We start from the raw sequence: 22,254 nt of genomic DNA, 5'->3' as shown, positions 1-22,254 counted from the left end.
GGGCACCGTGTCACCAGGCACGGAGCCGTCCCCCTGCCGGCCAAGGTGGAGGCGGTGAAGGGGTTTCCGCACCCCCGCACGATCAGAGGGCTGCAGGAGTTCCTGGGCATGGTGAAATTTTACCATCGGTTCCTGCCCCGTATCGCCCAGCTCCTGCGCCCCCTGCACGAAGCTCTCCGAGGTAAGCCGGGCAAAGGCGACGTTACCTGGACCGAGCAGATGGACCCGGCGTTCACGGGCGCGAAGCTCGCCTTGGCTAATGCCACCATGCTCGCGCACCCGGCGCCCAATGCACCGATCGCCCTCACCACCGACGCCTCGGACTACGCGGTGGGCGTGGTGCACGAGCAATGGGTGCGTGGAGCTTGGCAACCGCTGGCGTTCTTTAGCCGGCAGCTTCGCCCGCCCGAACGCCGTTACAGTACTTTCGACCGCAAGTTGCTCGGGCTTCACTTGGCGGTCAGGCACTTCCGCCATCTGCTCGAGGGCGGTGCGTTCACGGCCTTTGTCGACCACAAGCCGCTCATCTTCGCGATGGGCAAGGTCACCGAGCCGTGGTCAGCCCGGCAGCAGCGTCACCTCTCGGCCGTGTCCGAGTACACGACGGACATCCGGCACGTCGCGGGGAAGGACAACCCGGTGGCGGATTGCCTTTCCCGGGCCGTCGCCCACGCAGTCCACCTCGGCATCGACTATGCCCGGATGGCAGCGGACCAGGCCGCTGACCCCGACGTCCAGGCCTTGCAGACCGCCGTCACCGGCCTCCGCGTCACCGAGGTGCCGTTCGACGGCGCATGCGCGGCCCTCTTGTGCGACGTCTCCCTCGGGCGGCCTCGCCCCATCGTGCCCACGGGCTGGCAGCGCCAGGTGTTTGACGCCATCCACGGCCTGTCCCACCCGGGCGCGAGGGCCTCCCAAAGGTTGATCGCCGACAAGTTCGTCTGGCATGGCCTCCGGAAGGCCGTCCGCGGCTGGGCCAGGACGTGCCTCGCGTGCCAACGCGCCAAGGTGCACCGGCACACCCAGGCCCCATTGGCCCCGTTCACGGTGCCGGAACGCCGGTTTGACCACGTCCACGTGGACCTGGTGGGACCTCTGCCCCCCTCGCGGGATTTCACCCACGTCCTCACCATGGTGGACCGCACCACCCGGTGGCCGGAGGCCGTGCCCTTGGCGTCGACGACGGCGGCGGACGTCGCGCAGGCTTTCATCGCCACCTGGGTCGCCCGGTTCGGTGCCCCCTCAGACATCTCGTCCGACCGTGGCCCCCAGTTCACCTCGGAGCTCTGGGGGGCGGTCGCGCAGGGGCTCGTGGTCCGGCTGCACTGAACCACGGCCTACCACCCCCAGGCTAACGGCCTGTGTGAGCGATTTCACCGCTCATTGAAGGCCGCGCTCCGGGCCACCCTCCGTGACGGCGGCTGGGTCGACAGGCTCCCCTGGGTCCTGCTGGGCCTCCGGACGGCGCCCAAGGAGGACCTGCGCGCATCCGCGGCGGAGTTGGTCTTCGGGCTACCGCTGCGGGTGCCGGGCGAGTTCCTCCCCGACTCCACGGCACCATGGTCCGCAGCACAGCAGCGCTCCGCTCTGCAAGAGACCGCCCAGAGGTTCGCCCCGGTGCCAACGACATGCCACAGGCACCCACCGTCGCACATCGCCCCGGAGCTTCGCACGGTGGAGTACGTCTTCGTCCGCCACGATGCCCACCGGACACCACTGCGTGCCCCGTACGACGGGCCTTTCCGCGTGCTGGAGACCGGGGCGAAGCACTTCACCCTGGACATCGGCGGTACTCCTGACCGCGTTTCTGTAGACCGCCTCAAGCCGGCACACCTCGACGTGGACCATCCACCGCCAGTGGCCCAACCCCCGCATCGGGGCGGACCCCCGGCACCGCCCAGCCCCGCCGCCACGCCGCCCCCCGGTCCTGCACCCATCCCAGGGGCAGCCAAGGGCATCCCACCTGGCATCCCTGCACCCCGGACGCCGCCGATCGCCAGGGGGCGCTTCGGCCGGTCATCCGTTTGCCCTGCAAACTGGCCCTCCAGGTGCGCGGGAATTCTGGGGGGGCGTGTGTGGCAGACACGAAAGCCCACTGGCGTGGTGATATCATTCTGCGCACCAAGTGGGCAGCGGCCATGCCCGAGGGGTAGGCTTGGCCTGAGGATATACACGGGGCGCGCAGCCCAGAGCGCGCCAGTGTTACAGTGAGCTCCTGAAATAAAGACGCTTATAAGTTACCGCTTGTCCGCTTCCTCCTTGCTCGCAAGCAGCGCGCGTAACGCCACGTTTTAAGTCCCTTATTCTCTGTAGGCTAAGGATGTGTTTCCCACTAGTTGACTCTTCATTGCACCGAATTAAATAGAAGTAGGCCCTCCGACGCCCCATGGCAGCTTCCAAGTGCCAGGTTTGCCACTTTGCTGCAATTGGCTCTTTAAACACTTTGCTGCAATTTCATCTGCCGTCCAGTTTGCTGCATTTGACTCCATTACGCACGAGGTAACGACGAGGAAGAAAGGCGGGTCTCCACCTCGTCATAGAGGGGGAGGAGTAGGTCGGCCCCGCTCATCCAACCCAGAACGAGGGGTTTGGCTTGAGAGGGCGGAGAGAGAACGCTTGGGGGAGGTTCGCAAAGGGTAAAGGGCGGGGCCTATATAACCCACCGTGGGACGCTCCCCAAGGAGATGAGCTGAGAGGAGGGATGAGTTCTGAGTCCAGGAGATGCGCTGGAGATGAGCAGGTGTGACCAAGCCGCCGTGAGACGTGCCGCGCTGCAGGAAAAACGGACCAAGGCAATGCAAGGAGCGCGCGGGGCAGCAGTGCGAAGGGAGGAGCTTCGCCCGCGCAGTTTGGGACCAACGACCGCGGCTCGGCTTCTTGACGGCGGTGCCATCTGGCCCGACAGTGCCCAGTACGCGCTGAACCTTCCTTGCCTCGAAAAGCCACCCATCTCCAAGCCATTCCTTCCTGCCTGCATTTCCCCGTGTAAGTGTGATCGGACGTCTGTCTTTAACGTTGTCCTGGGGTTTATTAATTAAGCTTGTATAGGTAAGCTAATGATTTCACTGTGTTTCTGCTCCTTCCATTTTCCCTGTATATAACCTTGACTGATCCTTTTGCTTAGTGTGTGTAAATAATGAATCCTGTTATTCCTCCGTACGTCTTCTTCTTCTTCATTCTCGTTCGGTCGCTTTAGAGGTTTCCAAATTGAATATCTGTGGCGCGATTTCGGCCAACGTCCAGGAATCGGGTTAGTCAGGGTAACTGTTCGGCCGCGGGGCCATCCGCTCGGCAAAACAACATCTTATCCACGGTCCGTAACAATATATACACACATGTCGAAAGATTTGCAGCTCAGGATGCATTTTGAAAATGAGAGCACATTGAGCAGTAAAAATAATTTAAAAAAATTCTTTGTTAATAGCCTGACGTTTCGAGAACAAACTAGTTCTCTTCCGCAAAGGCGTTGAGTTTGGTGCATACTAAGTTCCATTGGGGATGGTTCACATCATGGATTGGTCCAAGTCTTTGCCAATCACAGGGTTTCCCTGTATTCAAATGACGATGCCGTTTTTGACGTTGTCATTGATTGCGTAGTGCTTTGTATGTGGGATGTAAGTCGATGTGTCGGTTGATGGAGTTTTGAAACCATTTTTGAAACCAATAAAAATATACTAAAATATGTATCTCTCATACTAAAATACACAATTTGGTATGTATATATATATATATATATATATATATATATATATATATATATATATATATATATATATATATATATATATATATATATATATATATATATATATTGATCAAAGGGCAACTTCATTTCAATTTGATTTTACATATGAACACCAGAACACGAATGGGAACATGAACCTCACATTTATTTACATTTGAGCAGAGGTTGGCTCTGAAATCGGCAAATTTTATGGAATCTTATCCCAGGCACAGAGTAAGGTAATTGTTTTAGTCTGTCTGCCTGTCTGTCAGTAAAATAAAATTGAAAATCATTTCAACCAGAAAACTTAATTTTTAGTGACGTCGTGAAATACACAAACACCAGGTACAAATAACTAATACAAGCGTTACGCCTAGGTCCCCTGTCGGTAAAGTGATGTGAGTTGACAAAGTGGAAGACGCAAGGCGGCCATCTTGGATTGTGACGTGGTGACCCAATCTTCAATAGCGTTCTTCCTTATGCGTAGATACACCCACAAACCAGATTAGAAGTTAGTATTTCGTTTATTTTTCAAGATAATTCCTTTTCAAGATATTCCGCTCACAAGGTTCAGACATACATGGCGGCGGCCATCTTCGATTTTGACGTGGCGACCTAATTTTCAACAGGGTTCTTCCATATGCCTAGTTGCACCCACACCAAATTAGAATTCGGTCCTTCACTCACGCACGCACGGACGCACGCACGCACGGATGCACGCACGGGCGCACGCACGCACGGATGCACGCACGCACACACGGACGGAGGGGAAACCATAGTCCCCCTTTCGCTCCGCGGTGCGACGGGAGACAATAATGTGTTAAATAAGGTCATGTAAAAGACACTGCATCAATGGTGGAAAAGATCCGGAATTTTTTTTTTACAGCCTTAAATCCTCGATGCAATTAAATTATATACTTGAACACTGTAAAACACAAATCGCCTTTTTGACACTTCCAAAAACCTCCAATTTGGTAGATCAAGGCATGCTTTGGGGAGCACACTTTAATCGTGTGCAAACTGTAAGGTGATGGTTCCTGGTCCATGTTTGGTTTGGTTCTGTGTTTTGTGAATGACCACATGCACTTCCTATTCTGAAGGGACCGACTGTGATCTCGCGAGAGCACGCCTCACGGCCTTGGCCTCACCAATAAAGCAGTATATTACACAGACTAAAGGTATTTTAAATCGTATCACTCTGTTTTAAACCATTTTCAGTGGTTGTTCGGAGACAGGGCAGAATGTAGAATCATACCAAAGGAATCATAAGACTTAAAACTAAACAACAGATACAATCACGTGAAAAAGTAAGTACACCCCATGTAAAGTTTTGAATTTTTCAACATATTACAACATACAGCTATTTGATCTTCATTTCAACAATATTGATAGATAAAGGTGATATAATATAACAAATATCATGAAACATTTACATTTTGTAGTCCATTGTATAATTTAAAGAAACATAAATGCAAATTTTGCATGTGGAAAAAGTAGGTACACCCTTGGCTCTAATAGGTGATATTGCCACCTTTGGCGGAAACAACCTCAAGTTGGCGTTTCTTATAACTGTCTACCAGTCTCTGACATAAACTAGGAGAAATTTTTGCCCACTCCTCCATGCAGAATGCTTTCAGCTGTGCGATGTTTGAGGGGTTTCTTGCATGCACAGCTCGTTTCAAATCCCCCCACAACATCTCGATGGGATTTAGATCCGGGCTTTGACTTGGCCATTCCAGAACCCTCCATTTCTTTCTTTTCAGCCATTCCTTGGTGGATTTACTGGTATGTTTAGCGTCATTGCCATGTTGGAAGGTCCACCTTCGGTTGAGCTTCAACTCTCTGACAGACGGCCTCACATTATCCTCAAGCACCCTCTGGTACAATGAAGAATTCATAGTGGATTCTATGATGGTGAGCTGCCCAGGCCCTGATGCAGCAAAGCTGCCCCAAACCATAATATTTCCACCACCATGCTTTGCAGTTGGCATCAGGTTCTTGTGGTCAAATGCTGTCTTTGGTTTTAGCCAAAAATGTCTTTTGGTACTGTGGGCCAAATAGCTCTACCTTTGACTCATCTGTCCAGAGCACATTGTTCCAGAAATGCTGGTCTTTGCCTAGGTGTTCATTGGCAAACTTTAGTCTTGCCCTGGTGTTCTTTCTGGACAGCAAAGGTTTCCTCCTGGCACACCTGCCATGTAGATCAAATTTGTGCAGCCTCTTTCTAATGGTAGACTCGTGCACTTTGACATCAACAGTGGCAAGAGCTACCTGTAGGTCCCGTGATGACATTCTGGGGTTCTTAGAGACTTCTTTCAGAATCTTGCGGTCTGCTCTTGGGCTGAACTTGCTGGGGTGGCCTGGCCTGAACAAGTTGGCAGTTGTTTGGAATATTCTCCACTTGTAGATGATCTTCCGGACAGTCGAATGATTGATTTCAAATTGTTTGGAGATCTTTTTAAATCCCTTTACAGACTCGTAGGCATCTATAACCTTCTTTGTGAAGGCCTCAGAGAGCTCTTTTGATCGAGGCATGGTGACGCCACACACTTCAACAACAAAGAGCAAACCAAACGAAATGTCTGAGGTTTAAATAAGACAGGTTCCTCCAAGATCCTCTCTAACGATGTTCTAATCATTTGCACCTGAGCTGGTGCACCTGATTCTAATTTTAGGTGTTTGAAGTAGTGATTAATGGCGGGGTGTACTTACTTTTTCCACATGCGAAATTTGCATTTATGTTTATTTAAATTATACAATGGACTACAAAATGTAAATGTTTCATGATATTTGTTTTATTATATCACCTTTATCTATCAATATTGTTGAAACGAAGATCAAATAGCTGTATGTTGAAATATGTGGAAAAAGTCAAAACTTTACATGGGGTGTACTTACTTTTTCACATGACTGTATGTAATGAAATAATAACTCTCGGTTCTCTCCAGTTATGTTCCCTCCACCAAGCCTGCTGTTGGCTTAGTGGTTTGGGTGCTGCTTGGGATCCGAGGATCCTGAGTTGGAATCCCGGTCAATCACTGAATTAACGTCAGGGGGGTTGACTCAGCTTGTCATCCTTCTGAGGTCGGAAAATTTAGTGCCAGCTTGCTGGGATGAATGTGCCGGTGTGTGCCATGGTTTAGAATAGGCACACTGTATCCCTGTGTGTCGTTAGAGGCGACTAAAGGGTTGGTGTCAGGAAGAGCATCCGGCTATAAAAACATTGCCTCAAAAAGGGAACCATGATGATTGTCATGGGGCCCGCAAGGCTAACCCCTGCTCGAGCAGGGAAAATGGCCTTTAAAAAAAAAGGGGGGTTCCCGATGAAAAATATTTTTTGCGAATAGGTGGAGCACTTGGCCACAAATGTGGAAGCAGGTCACATGTTATGTATGGCAAATAGCGCAAAGTCGGGGTCCAGCTGTATATGATATCTGATTTAACATATTTGTATTACATAGTGGATTTCAGAGTATGTTGTTTTTCAGGGAACCAAAGGAGAACGAATCACCTCGTTCTGATGACGTCAGTGTGAATGAGTCTCTCCATTCAGAAGACGGCAGTGAAATCCACTTGCTGTCCACTCCACCAAAGAAAGCCACTCTTTGGAAGCGTCTGAAGTAAATAATTTTATCTACTTCATCTCCACTTTTTAAACTTGTTTTTGGACACAGCTACCTCAAAAAATGTTCAAGAAACTGACATTGCAATCCTTCTCAACCTAGGTATCAGTGCTGGAGACGTGACCAGCAGGGGAAGGGTTGTGGCGACGATCAACAGACTGTGGAAGTAAGAGAAAATATCCCTTTGGAATGTCGTGACATGAAACATACTAGCAATATAAATGGTATTCTTTTGAGGAAATAGCTAACCCTATAATGTCTCAGGTCATCTTACATCTGATCGGAAGTCAGCTTACATCATATTTGTCAGCTGTTCTTGCTGCTTTTATATGTTGGAAGCAAAAAAATCACTTTCATATCGCTGCAAAGCGTTGTTGGATGTGTTGGTTTGAACCTGCGCTTAAAATGAAAGAAATTAAGTATTTTAAATTTTTCTCACTCAGATTTCAACATCACCAAAATGCACGTTTTCTACTTGTTTAAACTCTTTTATATGAGATGATTTGTAATGTCAGATACCTGCATGATATGTCGCTGTACGATACATATTTACCATGATTACCTTGCATATATATATTAGCAGGTGTGAGGGTAAGTTACAAACCTATGTTCGCCATGAAACAGGCACTAATGCATGTTAAGGATAAGCTTCCAAGGAATGACCGGGCAGCGGTGGTATACAGGGTTCCCTGTGTTTGTGGGGCTGAATATATTGGTGAGACAGGGAGAACATGAAGACAACGCGTCAATGAGCACCGCAAGGCCTTCGAGTGCAACTTTCCAAAGAGATCTGCCATTGCCAAACATGGTCTTCAGGCTGGCCATGTTCCCCTATGGGATAATGCCAGCATTTTGGGGGCAACCCCCAGAAAACGAAGGAGGATTTTGGAGGCATGGCATGTGGAGGAGTCTGTTGTGTCGCTCACAGAGGAGGTGTTGGATTTACCACTGACTGTTGGCCCTCATGCGGAAACATACCAGGGAAACTGCGTCAACAAACATATAAATTATTACTAATTATTTTGTTTATTTTTCATCGATTTATTTGAATTATGCAACGTTTTGTTTGATTCAATGTGTGATTTAACGGTTGTGTTGATGTGACATCCCAAGGTGTGGTTTCAGTGGTGCAACGGTTTTGATGTACGGTTTAAATTTGAATGACACGAGTTGTTCCAGAAGGGCATTGATTGGTGGTTCAGTGTCCCCACCCCCTTTTTCCCTAATACTAGGGCATGCCCGTACTATATATATATCTAAAAGTATATCCCCCCCCCCCTCTATTTACATGCAATGGTTTGGTCCAAAGCTAACGGCTTGCGAGTACGGTGACAATCCCCCCCCTCTATTTACATGAAATGGTTTGGTCCAAAGCTAACGGCTAGCGGAGTTTGGTAAAGAAATCGCCATAGCGTGCACAAATGCACAGGAAAGCGAAAGAATCGCAAATTAGTTTTAACCCCGCCCGTACGCCCGTAAACAAAAAAAACAACGCTCTTCGCTTCCGCCCTTCGCTCTGACTGAATTGGGAGAAATAATGCACATAAGAAATCGAGAAATTATTATTTTCTCCGGAAGAAATCGAATTACGTACCGTAATGGCGCACGCGCTGGGCTCAGCATCAGCTCGCTCTCACATCGGCCACGCCTACGCAATAACGCGTTCTGTGATTGGATGCCGGAAGTGCAGTCCTCACTGTCCGGAAGTTCGCAAATCGCAGTTACGATGAATCGCAAATTAGTTTTTATTAGTTTTATAATTAGTTTTAAAACATAGTTTAACGGCAACATAGTTTGCCGACGGGAAATAAATGAATACGCTCTCAAATGTGCCATCCGAGGCAGAGTGTGTTCGCCACGTTCGGCACACGTGATAGCTCGCTGCTCTCTGATTGGTTGAATCGTTTTTTGGACATAGCTCGGTAACTACTTCTGCGATTAATATGAAACCTTGAAAAGGCACATCCTCGGGTCCTCAGCAATATACCTGGCAAGTTTCAAGTATATCGGACCCGTGGTTGTCGAGAAACAGCGGTCACAGACAAACATACACACAGAGATTACTGGAATTATAGATAGATAAGGAAGGGTGAATGAATGAATGAATGATCGTTTTAAGGCCATTTCCCCCGCTATAGCGAGGGTTAGCCATGTGGGCCCCATGACAATCATGTTTTTATGGCCGGATGCCCTTCCTGACGCCAACCCTTAGTCGCCTCTTACGATTCGCTGGGATACGGTGTACCTATTCTAAACTGGGATACACACCGGGATATATAAGGGGAGGGTATAGAGTTGTTTTGCTTTACTCATGAGAAAAGGTCAGTGGATGCACGTTTGTCCGTGTTGCTGATCGAAACGTCGAGCAGTTGTTTGTTTACTCATTGAAGGTTGGAGAACTAAAACTGGATTCATATTCATGATATATATATATATCAAATTAATCCAGTTTTAGTTCTCCAACCTTCAATGAGTTGAGGTGTATATCCGATGGTTAGATATGGCCGATGTATATTCCAACGAGGGCATCTCCCTGTTGACATGAGTGGGGATACGTGGAGGCATATTGGTGACGCAATCGCATTGTTATAGTTACCTCCGCCACCAAAGGTGGATGGAGGTTATTTATTACCTGTTTCTGTCCTTTAAAAAAATAGATTTATTATTTCCTGTTTCTCTAATTTAAAAATATACATTTACATGCTCAATAATTTTATTCGGATTGCGCTGTGAAATTTATTGCTATTGTGTGTGAAAACACTTCACATTAAATAGTGTTCCTATTACATAATGGGCAGTGGTAACATGCCATTGTTAACCACACCCATAATCATACAGATGTGTTTGGCCAGCTGACTCACCTCGCCAGGCTGATTGACAGGCGTGTCCTGCCCATCCCTCATTGCCCTTCATATTAGTTGGTGTAGTTAATAGTAATTAGTAATTGGTGTCCACAACCATCTCTGACCATATTGTGGCACGTTGGCCGAAGCCCTCACCTTTCTTTCTTCCACCCTCACTTTTTCACATTTATTGGCTTTTAAATTTGTTTTCTCTCCAACCACTTGGGCGAATGACGCAAAACTTTCAACATAGGAGCACCTACCTTTGGGATATTTAAAAAATCAAAATTACATGATGGTTGGATGGAAAATGCAGCTGGCGTTCCAAAAAATCAGTTTTCTGTAGGCATGCATTGTCGGGTGTTTCAGGTGTCAGGAATAAATGGCCTCAAACTCGCTTAAGACTGAAGTTACCGTAGATGTGCTCAGTTGAGCACAGCAAGTTTCAAAGAGAAATGTGTGGAAGGACAGGGAACACGTCGTCTTGACAGTTTATAGCTCAAACCCAGGCGAGACAGCTTAGAGGAAAGTGTGCATACCTCTGGCCATCCTGCCACCCCTCTGAATAGATCCTCTGCCTTTAGCATAATTGTTTTGGGCTTAATTCGTAATTATGGTCTGGGTTTATATTGTCATTATCATCATCATTATCAGGTCCACTCACCATGAAGTTTGGGCCTCTCAAAGGGAGTTCAGATTAGGTTTACTCCTTCCATGCCGTTTCATCTTCACCAAGTCTTCCCCCTTTTTTGTTACTCGATGAAGTATTTGCCTGTTTTATGTTTTAGTGTTATCATTCCACCTCCATCCTATTAATACTGTTGAAGTTGCACCTGCAGGATCAATGTTTTTATATCCCATAACAATGCAACACGCATGGGATATGCCTTTTGTCTTTTCCAAAATCATGCAGTTTTCTCGAACTGATAAGCATTGTCTTTATTTCTTGCAGTTTTCGATTTTACAAGAAACATCAACGTAAAAAAAAAAGGGAAGGAAAGAGCAGCCATTGCTTCAGGAGGTTCAACAGAAAGAAGTTGTGGTGATGCAGGAATTAAATGAAGAGGAGGATACGCAATTAGTTCAGCAAGTGGTGCAGGAAAAAGACAACAAACAAAGATATGAGGAAGAAGTATGGACAAAAGAGAAAGAAAAGCAGAAGAAAACAGAGGAAAAACAGAGAAGACCCAAACTTTCTTCTCCTTTCTCAAATTCCCTGAAGATCAAAAATCCCTGAGGATCCAAAAGACTCCGAAGACCGAAAACACCCTGAAAATCCAAAAGACCCAAAATACACTGAGACTCTAAAGACCCTGAAATAACCCCAAAGACCAAAAATACCCCAAAAGATCCAGTGTATTCAAAAGTCCCTGAAGACCCCAAGGACCAAAAACACCCTTAAAGACCCAGAGCATTCAAAAGTCCCTGAAGGCCCAAATGACCCTGAAGACCCAAAGGTCCATGAAGACCCAAAATACCCCGAATATGTAAAATACCCTTAAAGACACTAAAGACCATGAAATACATCCAAAGACCCAAAATTCCCTTGAAGATCCAGAGTACTCAAAAGTCTCTGAAGACTCAAATGACCCTGAAGACCCAAAACAGCCAGAAGACCCAAAAGACCCTGAAGAGCTGAAACAACCGAAAGACCCACAGAACTCCAGGTATACTATGCACACTCAAAGGACTTTATTTAATTATTTGCACACTTTTTGAGGCCAAGTTGTTCAATCTGGCACTTCGTTGTTCAAAATATCATGACGAGAACTTCATAATACTGAGTGAAGATATTTTAATTCAAGGCACATGAGGTCTCTCCCTGATTCGTACAATCAATGTCAATCATATCTGTCACTCATGAAGGGAACTGTGGCTATTCGGTGTGCGCTGCAGCTACCGCAGTGCATGACTTTATTACTGTACAAACACATTTGCACTCTAACATTATCTTTCATTTTTCCTCCTTCCCATTCCTTTAGCTGTTGCACGAGCCTCGACTCTGTGTACAACATTACATATATGTATATATATTTGGGGATATCAGTAAAACGGTTCTGCCACGATAGCTCACAATGTGAGATCAATATTGGAGACTCGGGAAAAGGGTTCTGCCTGCAGGAGCTGTTCAGATTCCCTCCTCCAGCCGAACAACTGAGGAAACCATCATATTTGTTGGAACGTAAGTTGCCAAGATGCTTGCCTTACATTACAAATTACTAGGGCATGCCCGTACTATATATATATCTAAAATTATATCCCCCCCCCTCTATTTACATGAAATGGTTTGGTTCATGAAATGTTTTGGTCCATTCGCAACGCCAAAGCGAACGGCGAACGCTTTACATGAAATGGTTTGGTCCATGAAATGTTTTGGTTCATTCGCAACGCCAGAGCGAACGGCGAACGGCTTGCGAGTACAGTGACAATCCGCCCCCCCTCTATTTACATGAAATGGTTTTAATTAGTTTTAAAACATAGTTTAACGCCAACATAGCGGCAACATAGTTTGCCAACGTGAAATAAATGAATACGCTCTCAAATGTGCCGTCCGAGGCAGAGTGTGTTCGCCACGTTCGGCACACGCGATAGCTCGCTGCTCTCTGATTGGTTGAATCGTTTTTTGGACATAGCTCGGTAAGTAATTGTCCGATTAATATGAAACCTTGAAAAGGCACATCCTCGGGTCCCCAGCAATATACCTGGCAAGTTTAAAGTATATCGGACCCGTGGTTGTCGAGAAACAGCGGTCACAGACAAACAAACAAACACACATACAGAGATTACTGGAATTATAGATAGATTCAGAACTTTGCTGAAACTACGTGTTCTTCACCTGCATTGTGTCCCATTTTTATGTGCGGCAGTAGTGTTGAGAACAGACAAAATTTGCTGCACTCGTAGCCAGCCAAGCACCAAACAAATCTTCCAATTGGTGGAAGTCTGGCATAACTATTAATGTGTCCATACAGAAGTCATTGTGTATACACCTGGATGATCATTAAAATTAATTGTTTGAAAAACCAAGTTTTTACAATCCCACTCTCAATGTGTGTGCAGAAGAAGAAGTCCTATTGAAGGTTGCTGGAGAAGAAGATGCGAGGTCCATCACTCGAACGAGTAAGATCGCCAGGAATGCGAGAATAAACGCTCGACTCACTGAGTTAGCCGATCCAATTTTTTTCTTGAATTGAAACCAGTCTACAGAACTACAGGTATACCATGCACACTCAAAGGACTTTATTTCATTATTTGCACACTTTTTGACCAAGTTGTTCAATCGCTCATTTCCTTGTTCAAAATATGTCGCGAACTTCATAATACTGAGTGGAGATATTTTAATAATTCAAGGAAGATGAGGTCTCTCCCTGGTCCATACAATCAATGTCAATAATATCTGTCACTCATGAAGGGAACTGGAGCTGTTAACCCTCGGTGTTCACTGTAGCTGTTAACCCTCGGTGTTCACTGTAGCTGTTAACCCTCGGTGTTCACTGTAGCTGTTAACCCTCGGTGTTCACTGTAGCTGTTAACCCTCGGTGTTCACTGTAGCTGTTAACCCTCGGTGTTCACTGTAGCTGTTAACCCTCGGTGTTCACTGTAGCTGTTAACCCTCGGTGTTCACTGCAGCTACCATACTACATGACTTCGTTACTGAACAAACACTTTGCACGCCAACATCATCTTTCACTTTTTTCCTCCTTCCCATTCCCTTAGCTGTGGCCACGGTCTTCTCGACCTCATCAACTCAAACAAAGACGTGGCCAATCATAAATCCCCTTCATTTCGTTTTGTTGGAGTTAAAAGTCAGAAGTTGAAGCTGAAGACACTCTTTTTTCTAAAACTAGCATGGCTCGGCACGTGAGTACGTCTATTAAATACATACCATTCAAATATGAGGACAGTACGTCCATTATTTATATGCTATTGAAACATGATTACATGGGTCTTCTGGATCTTCGTGGTCTTTTCGGTATTTTGGGTCGAAAGTCTTTTGGTTCCTCTGGGTCTTTGGGGGTATTTTGGTTCTTCTTTGGGGTCTTTAACGGTGTTTTTGATCTTCCGGGTCTTTTGGGTCTTTAAGCATCTGCAGTGTCCTTTGGGTCTTTGGGGTATTTTTGGTATTCAGGGTGCTTTGGGTCTTCAGGGTGTTTGGTGCTTCGGGGACTTTTGTGTTTTTGGGGTCTTCGGGGACTTTTGAATCCTCTGGGTCTTTAAGGGTATGTTGGGTCTTCAGTGTCTTTGAGGACGTTTTGGGTCTTTAAGGGTATTTTTGGTCTTCAGGGACTTTTGAATCCTCTGTGTCTTTAAAGGTATTTTGGGTCTTTTGGGGTATTTAAGGATCTTTAGTGTCCTCAGGGTGTTTTGGGTCTTTGCGGTCTTTTAGATCTTCAGGATGTTTTGGATCATTTGTGTCTTCAGGGACTTTTTAATCCTCCGGATTTAAGGGTCTTCAGTGTCTTTAAGGGTATTTTTGGTCTTTGGAGTCTTCAGTGTCTTTTGGGCTTCTCGAGCTCGAGGGTGTTTTGGGTCTTCATGGTGTATTGGGTATTTAGGGTCTTTTTGGTCTTCGGGGTCTTTTGAAGCCTCTGGAGCTTCAAGTGTATTTGGGGTATTTAAGGGTATTTCGCATCTTTAAGGGTATTTTGGGTCTTTGGGGAATTTTGGATCTTTAAGGTTCTTCAGGTTGTTTTGGGTCTTTCGGGTGTTTTGGGTATTTGGGGTCTTCAGTGTCTTTTGGGCTTCTGGAGCCAGAGGGTGTTTTGAGTCTTCATGGTGGTTTGGGTATTCAGGGTCATTTGGGTCTTCAGGGACTTTTGAATCCTCTGGGTCTTTTAGTGTATTTGGGGTATTTAAGGGTCTTTCACATCTTTAAGGGTATTTTGGGTCTTTAAGGTTCTTCATGGTCTTTAGTTTGTTTCAGCTCTTCAGGGTGTTTTGGGTCTTCTGGCTGTTTTGGGTCTTCTGGCTGTTTTGGGTCTCCTGGCTGTTTTGGGTCTTCTGGCTGTTTTGGGTCTTCAGGGTCATTTGAGTCTTCAGAGACTTTTGAGTACTCTGGATATTCAAGGGAATTTTGGGTCTTTGGGTGTATTTAATGGTCTGTAGTGTCTTTAAGGGTATTTTACATATTCGGGGTATTTTGGGTCTTCATGGACCTTTGGGTCTTCAGGGTCATTTGGGTCTTCAGGGACTTTTGAATGCTCGGTGTTTAAGGGTGTTTTTGGTCCTTGGGGTCTTCAGGGACTTTTGAATACACTGGATCTTTTGGGGTATTTTTGGTCTTTGGGGTTATTTAAGGGTCTTTAGAGTCTCAGTGTATTTTGGGTCTTTTGGATTTTCAGGGTCTTCAGGGTGTTTTTGGTCTTCGGGGTCTTTTGGATCCTCAGGGACTTTTGATCTTCAGGGAATTTGAGAAGGAAGGAGGAAAGTGTTGCAGTGGAGCAGACAAAATAAAGTGTTGTTGTGGTGGAGGAGGAAGAAGAAAGTGTTGCAGTGGAGTAGCGAAAAGAAAGTGTTGTTGTAGAAGACAAAGAAGAACGTGTTGTTGTAGAGGAGGAAGAATAAATTGTTGTTGTGGAGGAAGAAGAAAGTGTTGTTCTAGAGGAGAAAGAAGAAGGTGTTGCTGTGGAGCGGCGACAAAATGTGCAAAAGAATGCTGATTGGAAGCTGAATCGACAGCAACAACGGTATCAGAATGCCCATGAGTGGTCTCATGATTGGAAAGAAAAGCAGTTTCTGAAGCAGAAAGAAGAACAGCTGCTGAAAGAAAAGGAAAAGTGCTTCTTCAAAAACCAAATGAAGAAGCAAAGGCAGGCAGGCAGGAAACAAAATTGTTGGAATTTAACAGAAGGCCCATGATGAGGGTCAGAGAGCAGTATTCAGGATTGCAAAGCAGATAGCGAAAGAGAGGTGTGATGTGATGGGGTGAGTTGCTTGAAGGATGAAGTGGGACAAATCGTTGTCGACCCAGATGGAATTAAAGGAAGATGCAAGAGATATATGGAAATGCTGTTGAATGCAGAGAATGAATGGGATGGCAACATAGAGAGTAACCCAGTTTTAGGACTGGCAGAGAAGATAACTGAGAAGGAAGTTGAGGAAGCGATAAAAGCAATGAAGAGTAGAAAAGCGGGAGGGCCGACGGAAGTTGTGGGCGATATGTGGAAGGCAGCAGGAAGTTGGGGTGTGAAGAGAATGACAGAGATCTGTAATCTGGTGGTGAAAGAAGGCCGCATTCCAGTGGATTGGGAACTGAGTACCCTCGTCCCTCTATACAAGGGGAAAGGTGACCCTCTGGAGTGTGGCTCGTACCGAGCGATAAAGTTATTGGAGCATGGAATGAAGGTATTGGAAAGGGTATTGGAGAGGAGGATAAGGAAGAAAGTGAAGATCGACGAAAAGGCAGTTTGGATTTATGCCAGGAAGAGGAACGTCAGACGTGCTTTTCATTGTGAGGCAGTTGCAGGAGAAGTACATGGAGAAGAGGAAGAAGTTGTTTCTTGGGTTTGTTGATCTGGAGAAAGCATTCGATAGGGTTCCACGCAAAGTATTGACATGGGCATTGAGGAAGTTAGGAGTGGAGGAATGGTTGATCAGAGTAGTGATGGCAATGTACAAAAGAGCGCGCACAGCTGTAAGGACGAAGGACGGGAACAGTGGTGAGATTGAGGTGAAGGTGGGAGTGCATCAGGGGTCGGTACTAAGTCCACTACTATTTGTAGCTGTGATGGAGGTGCTGGCTCAGAACGTAAAGGAGGCTTTACCGTGGGAGTTGTTGGATGCAGATGATCTGGTGTTGCTTGCGGAAAGTATGGATGGACTGAAGGAAAAGATGAACAAGTGGAAGGAATGTATGGAGACAAAAGGTCTGAAGATGAATTTCGGAAAGACGAAGGTGATGGCAAGTGGTAAAGCATGTGGTGAGGTGGAAAGAACTGGGAAGTGGCCCTGTACTGTGTGTAGGAATGGTGTTGGAGTGAACTCCATTCAATGCACAATGTGCGCTGAGTGGGTTCATCAAAAATGTAGTGGTCTGAGAGGGTCATTAACCAGTGTGGCAGCTACATTCAAATGTAAGGTGTGCACAGAGGGAGCTGCAGATGGAGGAAATGTTGAGTTGGATCTTGGAGACGGCGTAAAGCTGGAAGGTGTGAAAACATTTTGGTACCTCGGAGACATGCTGAATGGAGAAGGTGGATCAGACTCGGCAACGGTTGCCAGAGTGAGATGTGCATGGAAGAAGTTTCGGGAACTGAGTGGCGTGCTGATGAGAAGGGGAGTGTCGTTGAAGCTGAAGGGAAAGATGTATGCTGCATGTGTGAGAAGTGTTATGATTTATGGGAGCGAGACATGGGTAATGAACGTAGAGCAGCAATGAAGGTTGGAAAGGGTGGAAATGCGAATGGTTCGATGGATGTGCGGAGTATCGTTGAGAGAGAGGAAGACAAATGATGAATTGCGAAAGATGATGGGAATAGAGCCTGTGATTGATGCTGTGAAGAGGAACAGGTTGAGATGGTTTGGTCATGTGTTGAGGAAGGATGAAAGTGACTGGTTGAGAAGAGTGATGGAAATGAATGCAGAAGGAAGTAGAGGACGGGGAAGACCGAGAAAGACTTGGCTAAAGATGGTGGAAGAAGAAATGCGGGCAAGGGGGTTAACAAGGAGAGATGCAGAAAATAGGGCAAAATGGAGAAGATTGTCATGGGGACCGCAAGGCTAACCCCCGCTCTAGCAGGGAAAATGGCCTTTAAAATGCATGTTGTTGTTGTTGTTGTTGCCCATGATGACGACAGGTTGCAACAGCAGCAACAACAGACGCAGCACGGTTTTGAGAGGCTCCACCAGGAACAGAAGCCTCAGTCATAACTCGCAAAGAAAGAACCAAAACCGAAAATTCGAAAAGAAAAAGAAATGCAGAGGGAAAGAGAGGAAGAACAGAGACACAAAGAGGAAGATGATCAAAGGCAGAAAGAGGAAGTCGAGATGAGTCAAATAAAAGAAGAGAAGGTAAAGGATCAGGAACCCAGAAAATATTTTGAGAAATTCAATGTGACCAAATAGAAAGAACAAGAAAGTATTGGTCAAGAGGAGGAAGAAGAAAGTGTTGTTGTAGAGAAGGAAAAATATATTGTTGTTGTAGAGGAAGAAGAATGTGTTGTTCTATAGGAGGAAGAAGAAAGTATTGTTGTCGAGGGGGGACAAAATGTGCAAACGTATGAGGTTTGGAAAGAGAAGCAATTGCTGAAAGAAAAGGAAAGGTGCTTCTTCAAAAAACAAATGAAGAAGCAAAGGCAGGCAGTAACCAAAAGTTCTGGAATTGAACAGAGGCCCCACGGTGATGACAGGTTGCAACAGCCGCAACAACAGACACAGCACGGTTTTGAGAGGTTCCATCAGGAACAGAATCCTCAATGTAATATCTGGCGGCAGCATAAACAACAGAAACTGCATGGTGTTGATGTGTTCCTCCAGGAACAGAGGCCTCACCGTGACCAAGGTTCGCAACTGCAGCAGAAACAGCACAGTGTTAAGGATGAAATCCCTATGCTTGCCATTCAACAGGTAAGCACTCTTCAGTACTTTGGTGAAGTTGGTGTGAATATACTGGGTGCAAACCTCAGCCAACCCCAACATCAAGATGTTAAGTTTAAATTGATTTTGGTGCTTCATTTTTTTAATAGACATTGCTGTTAATACTTCCTTTGAGGAAGAAGAATATCATTAATTGTAGAGATAATTGTAATCATAATTTTGCTTGATCATTGCCATGCAAGATAAATAACAAGAATTGCAACTCCCCTCAATTGGATGAAATCACCGAATTCACCTTTCCATCGATTACCTGTTCCATCATTGCATTTCAAACTAATGAAGAGTTATCAAACTGATGAAGATATCAATGCATTAATCTTTCATATTTATATTGTCTTTTTTCAAAGGCCCCTCAGAAGCGGTTCAGATTCCCTCCTCCACCCGAACACCTGAGGAAACCATCATATCTTTTGGAACGTAAGTTGCCAAGATTCCTGCCTGACATTACAAATTATTCCTAACTTTGCTTAAACTGTGTTCTTCACCTGCAATCAGCTTGGGGTGACTTGAAGTATGAATCTGACCCTCCACGAAGCAGTTTATCATGGCTCGAGGGAGAAGGAGAGAGATGTAGATGGATAAATATTCATTCCAGGATTTTGTTGAAAGGCATGATAATGATGGAAATTATGATGACAGTGCAATTGAGTGTTTTTGACTAACTTTTGCTGATGTGTGTGCATAAGAAGAAGTCGTCATAATGGTGGCTGGACAAGAAGATCCGATGTACGTCAATCCCATGTGCAAGATCTCCAGGAATGCGCGAAGCTCGACTCACTGGGTTGGCCGATCCAAAGTTTTTTTTGAATAAAAACCAGTCGACAGAACTACAGGTACACTATGCACACTCAAAGGACTTTATTTAATTATTTGCACACTTTTTCACCAAGTTGTTCAATCTGTCACTTCGTTGTTCAAAATATCATGACGAGAACTTCACAATACTGAGTGAAGATATTTGTATAAATTCAAAGCAGGTGAGGTCTCCCCCTGATCCGTACAATCAATGTCAATCATATCTGTCACTCATGAAGGGAACTGCAGCTATTCAGTGTTCGCTGCAGCTACTGTAGTACATGACTTTATTACTGTACAAACACATTTGCACTCTAACACTATCTTTCATTTTTCCTCCTTCCCATTCCTTTAGCTGTTACACGAGCATCGCCTCTGTGTACAATATAATAATGACAAGATTTTAATGTTGTATGGTAAAAGATCTAGTGGAGCTGATTTCAATTCATGCTGGGAGGAAACTGAATATCGACTCTTACCCCAAGAAAAATGGCGAAATAATGACAAGATTTTAATGTTGTATGGTTTTAATAATATTCGTTTTGTCTACAATTATATAATTATTAATTACAAAAAGAGAATAAAGGAAAAAAGAAGGGGGAAATGCGCTCCTGCCAATGACCCATCACCCCCCCTCATCCAACCCCCACCCCTGTATTATTGAATAAAAAACAAGAACCACCTTTAGAGGCCATTTTTCCCCGCAGAGCAGGGGTTGGCCTTTTTCCGGGCACCTTGGTCCCCTTTTTGAAGCAATGTTTTACAGCCGGATGCTCTTCCTGCCGCCAACCCTGTTAGTCACCTTTGTGCACACATACGGAATCACCAGTGTACTGGTACTCAATTTGCCGACCTCGGAAGGATGACAGGCTGAGTCAACCACCCTGGTGTTGAATTCAGCAATCGACTGGGATTCGAACCCAGGATCCTGGGATCCAAAGCCAGCACCCTAACCGCTAAGCCAACACCAGGCTATAGGGGAGATTAATATGATGACAGGTAATACCTTCCCATCTTACAATTGTTAAATCGGTTTGTATTCCTTGGCTTTCTATCTTTATCCGATTTCCTTCCGTCTTTGTCATATAAACTATCACTTCGCCATCATATAATTTTCTAATCTTGAAATCGTGTATTTGTTGTCTGTTATTTATGCTTCCACATGTCTCATTATCCACACCAAGTGGGTGATATTCTTCGATACGAGAATTATTTAAATCATGTAGGTCTTGTAGGTTTATTGAAAAAGTCCAATTATACCCCAAATCAGGCATAACATACCCCCATTTTTCTCTTCTCATATTAACTAAGCGGCCTTCTTTAAATAATTCAATGTTAAGTAGATTGTTAAATTTAATAAGGAAAGGTGTATGGTTTGCAGGTCCAGGTGTTGTGCTTGTAAATTCTACTTGTTTGATAAAGAGTGCTGTGGAATATTTTGTTAAATCACTGAATCTCACCAAGTCATTCGCATCTGTGGGGCTTGGACAATTGATTAATTTATAAGTATTTTTCATGTTAATATTTTTGGTTATATTCTATTTTTGTCGTTCAGCCTGTGCCTTTGCATAATAATTTGATAAATCAATATCCAACTCTCGGGATACTACAAAGATAGAAGCATCTTTTCCAACATAAGTCATTTATATTAGATTAAAAATGACATCATAAAAATTTTCATTGTTGTTGAGTTGAAATAATACATATAAACATAATTGACCACAACATTTAGAATTAATGTCTTGAACTTGAAATGTTTGATAAACACCATTCTGGAAGTATTTTATTACTTCAACAGGTGGTGGTATACCATAACTATCAAAATATTATTTATCCTGACTATTATGAATACAAACCCAAAGAGAACCATTCTGTGTGTCTAAATTCATAATAATATTCTTTGTATTCTTGGACAACTTTGTTAATTCATCTCTCATGCAAATAACCACATTATCAATTTTTAGTTTTTTATAATACTTAGCAAGTTCTATATTTGACATATCGTATTCTTTCCAAATTGTTTAAACCATTTATCCATTTATTTATGAGAAAGATATAATCCATTACCCATTTTAGTTAGTTTAACACCTGCCTGTGCGATAACACCAAAATAAATAGCGTAACAATCTCGCTTTATCAGGTAGTCTTTCAAGCTTTTCAGCAAATTCTACAATTACACCACTTACACTAATTTATTTCTCCAACTCCTTGTTTTGTCTTTCCAATTCTTTTTGAGCTTTTAGTTGTGCCTTCCTTTCATGAGCAGTTTTTACCGCTGCTGAAATACCACCCGTCAATGCTCCCGCCGCACTTAAACCAGCAAATAAAGGAATTAGAAATGGGAGAAATCCTCCTCTCGTCTCTATTATTGAATATTTCTTTAGCATAGGTTTTGATATTTTAAATTTAAGTGAGCCAGTATCATTTAGTGTTTTCACCTGCTCTCTTGTGAGCAAAACATCAATTCTTACTGCTCCTTTTCTTTGAATTGTATTAACATTAATAATACAACGAGAAGGCTTTTGATTTTGAATACAAGACGATAGTTTATCAAGATTGATTTTATTAACATGTACATCAGTTGATACTTTATCACTCATTTATTTATTAGAAAAATCGATGTGATATTAATCATAACACCATTATCTGTATTAATCTGCAATTCTGTTTCTTC

General features: G+C 44.7%; 1 protein-coding gene across 1 annotated transcript in view; it reads left to right on the top strand.

Annotated features, from left to right (window-relative positions):
* LOC137424208 (uncharacterized) overlaps positions 1-20,545 on the top strand; it is a 48,233-nt gene extending 27,688 nt beyond the window's left edge. Inside the window, exons 5-10 of the mRNA XM_078773581.1 lie at positions 7,213-7,344; positions 7,450-7,513; positions 18,666-18,755; positions 19,133-19,202; positions 19,475-19,618; positions 19,936-20,545. Coding sequence (XP_078629707.1) covers positions 7,213-7,344; positions 7,450-7,513; positions 18,666-18,755; positions 19,133-19,202; positions 19,475-19,596 — 478 coding nt within the window. The 3' untranslated portion in view covers positions 19,597-19,618; positions 19,936-20,545. The remainder of the gene's footprint in view (positions 1-7,212; positions 7,345-7,449; positions 7,514-18,665; positions 18,756-19,132; positions 19,203-19,474; positions 19,619-19,935) is intronic.
* The last annotated feature ends 1,709 nt before the right edge of the window (positions 20,546-22,254 follow it).

Source organism: Myxine glutinosa, chromosome 3 (genome assembly GCF_964187855.1).
Source record: "Myxine glutinosa chromosome 3, kmMyxGlut1.1, whole genome shotgun sequence".
Taxonomy (NCBI): domain Eukaryota; kingdom Metazoa; phylum Chordata; class Myxini; order Myxiniformes; family Myxinidae; genus Myxine; species Myxine glutinosa.
This window is presented reverse-complemented; position numbering and strand designations above follow the sequence as displayed.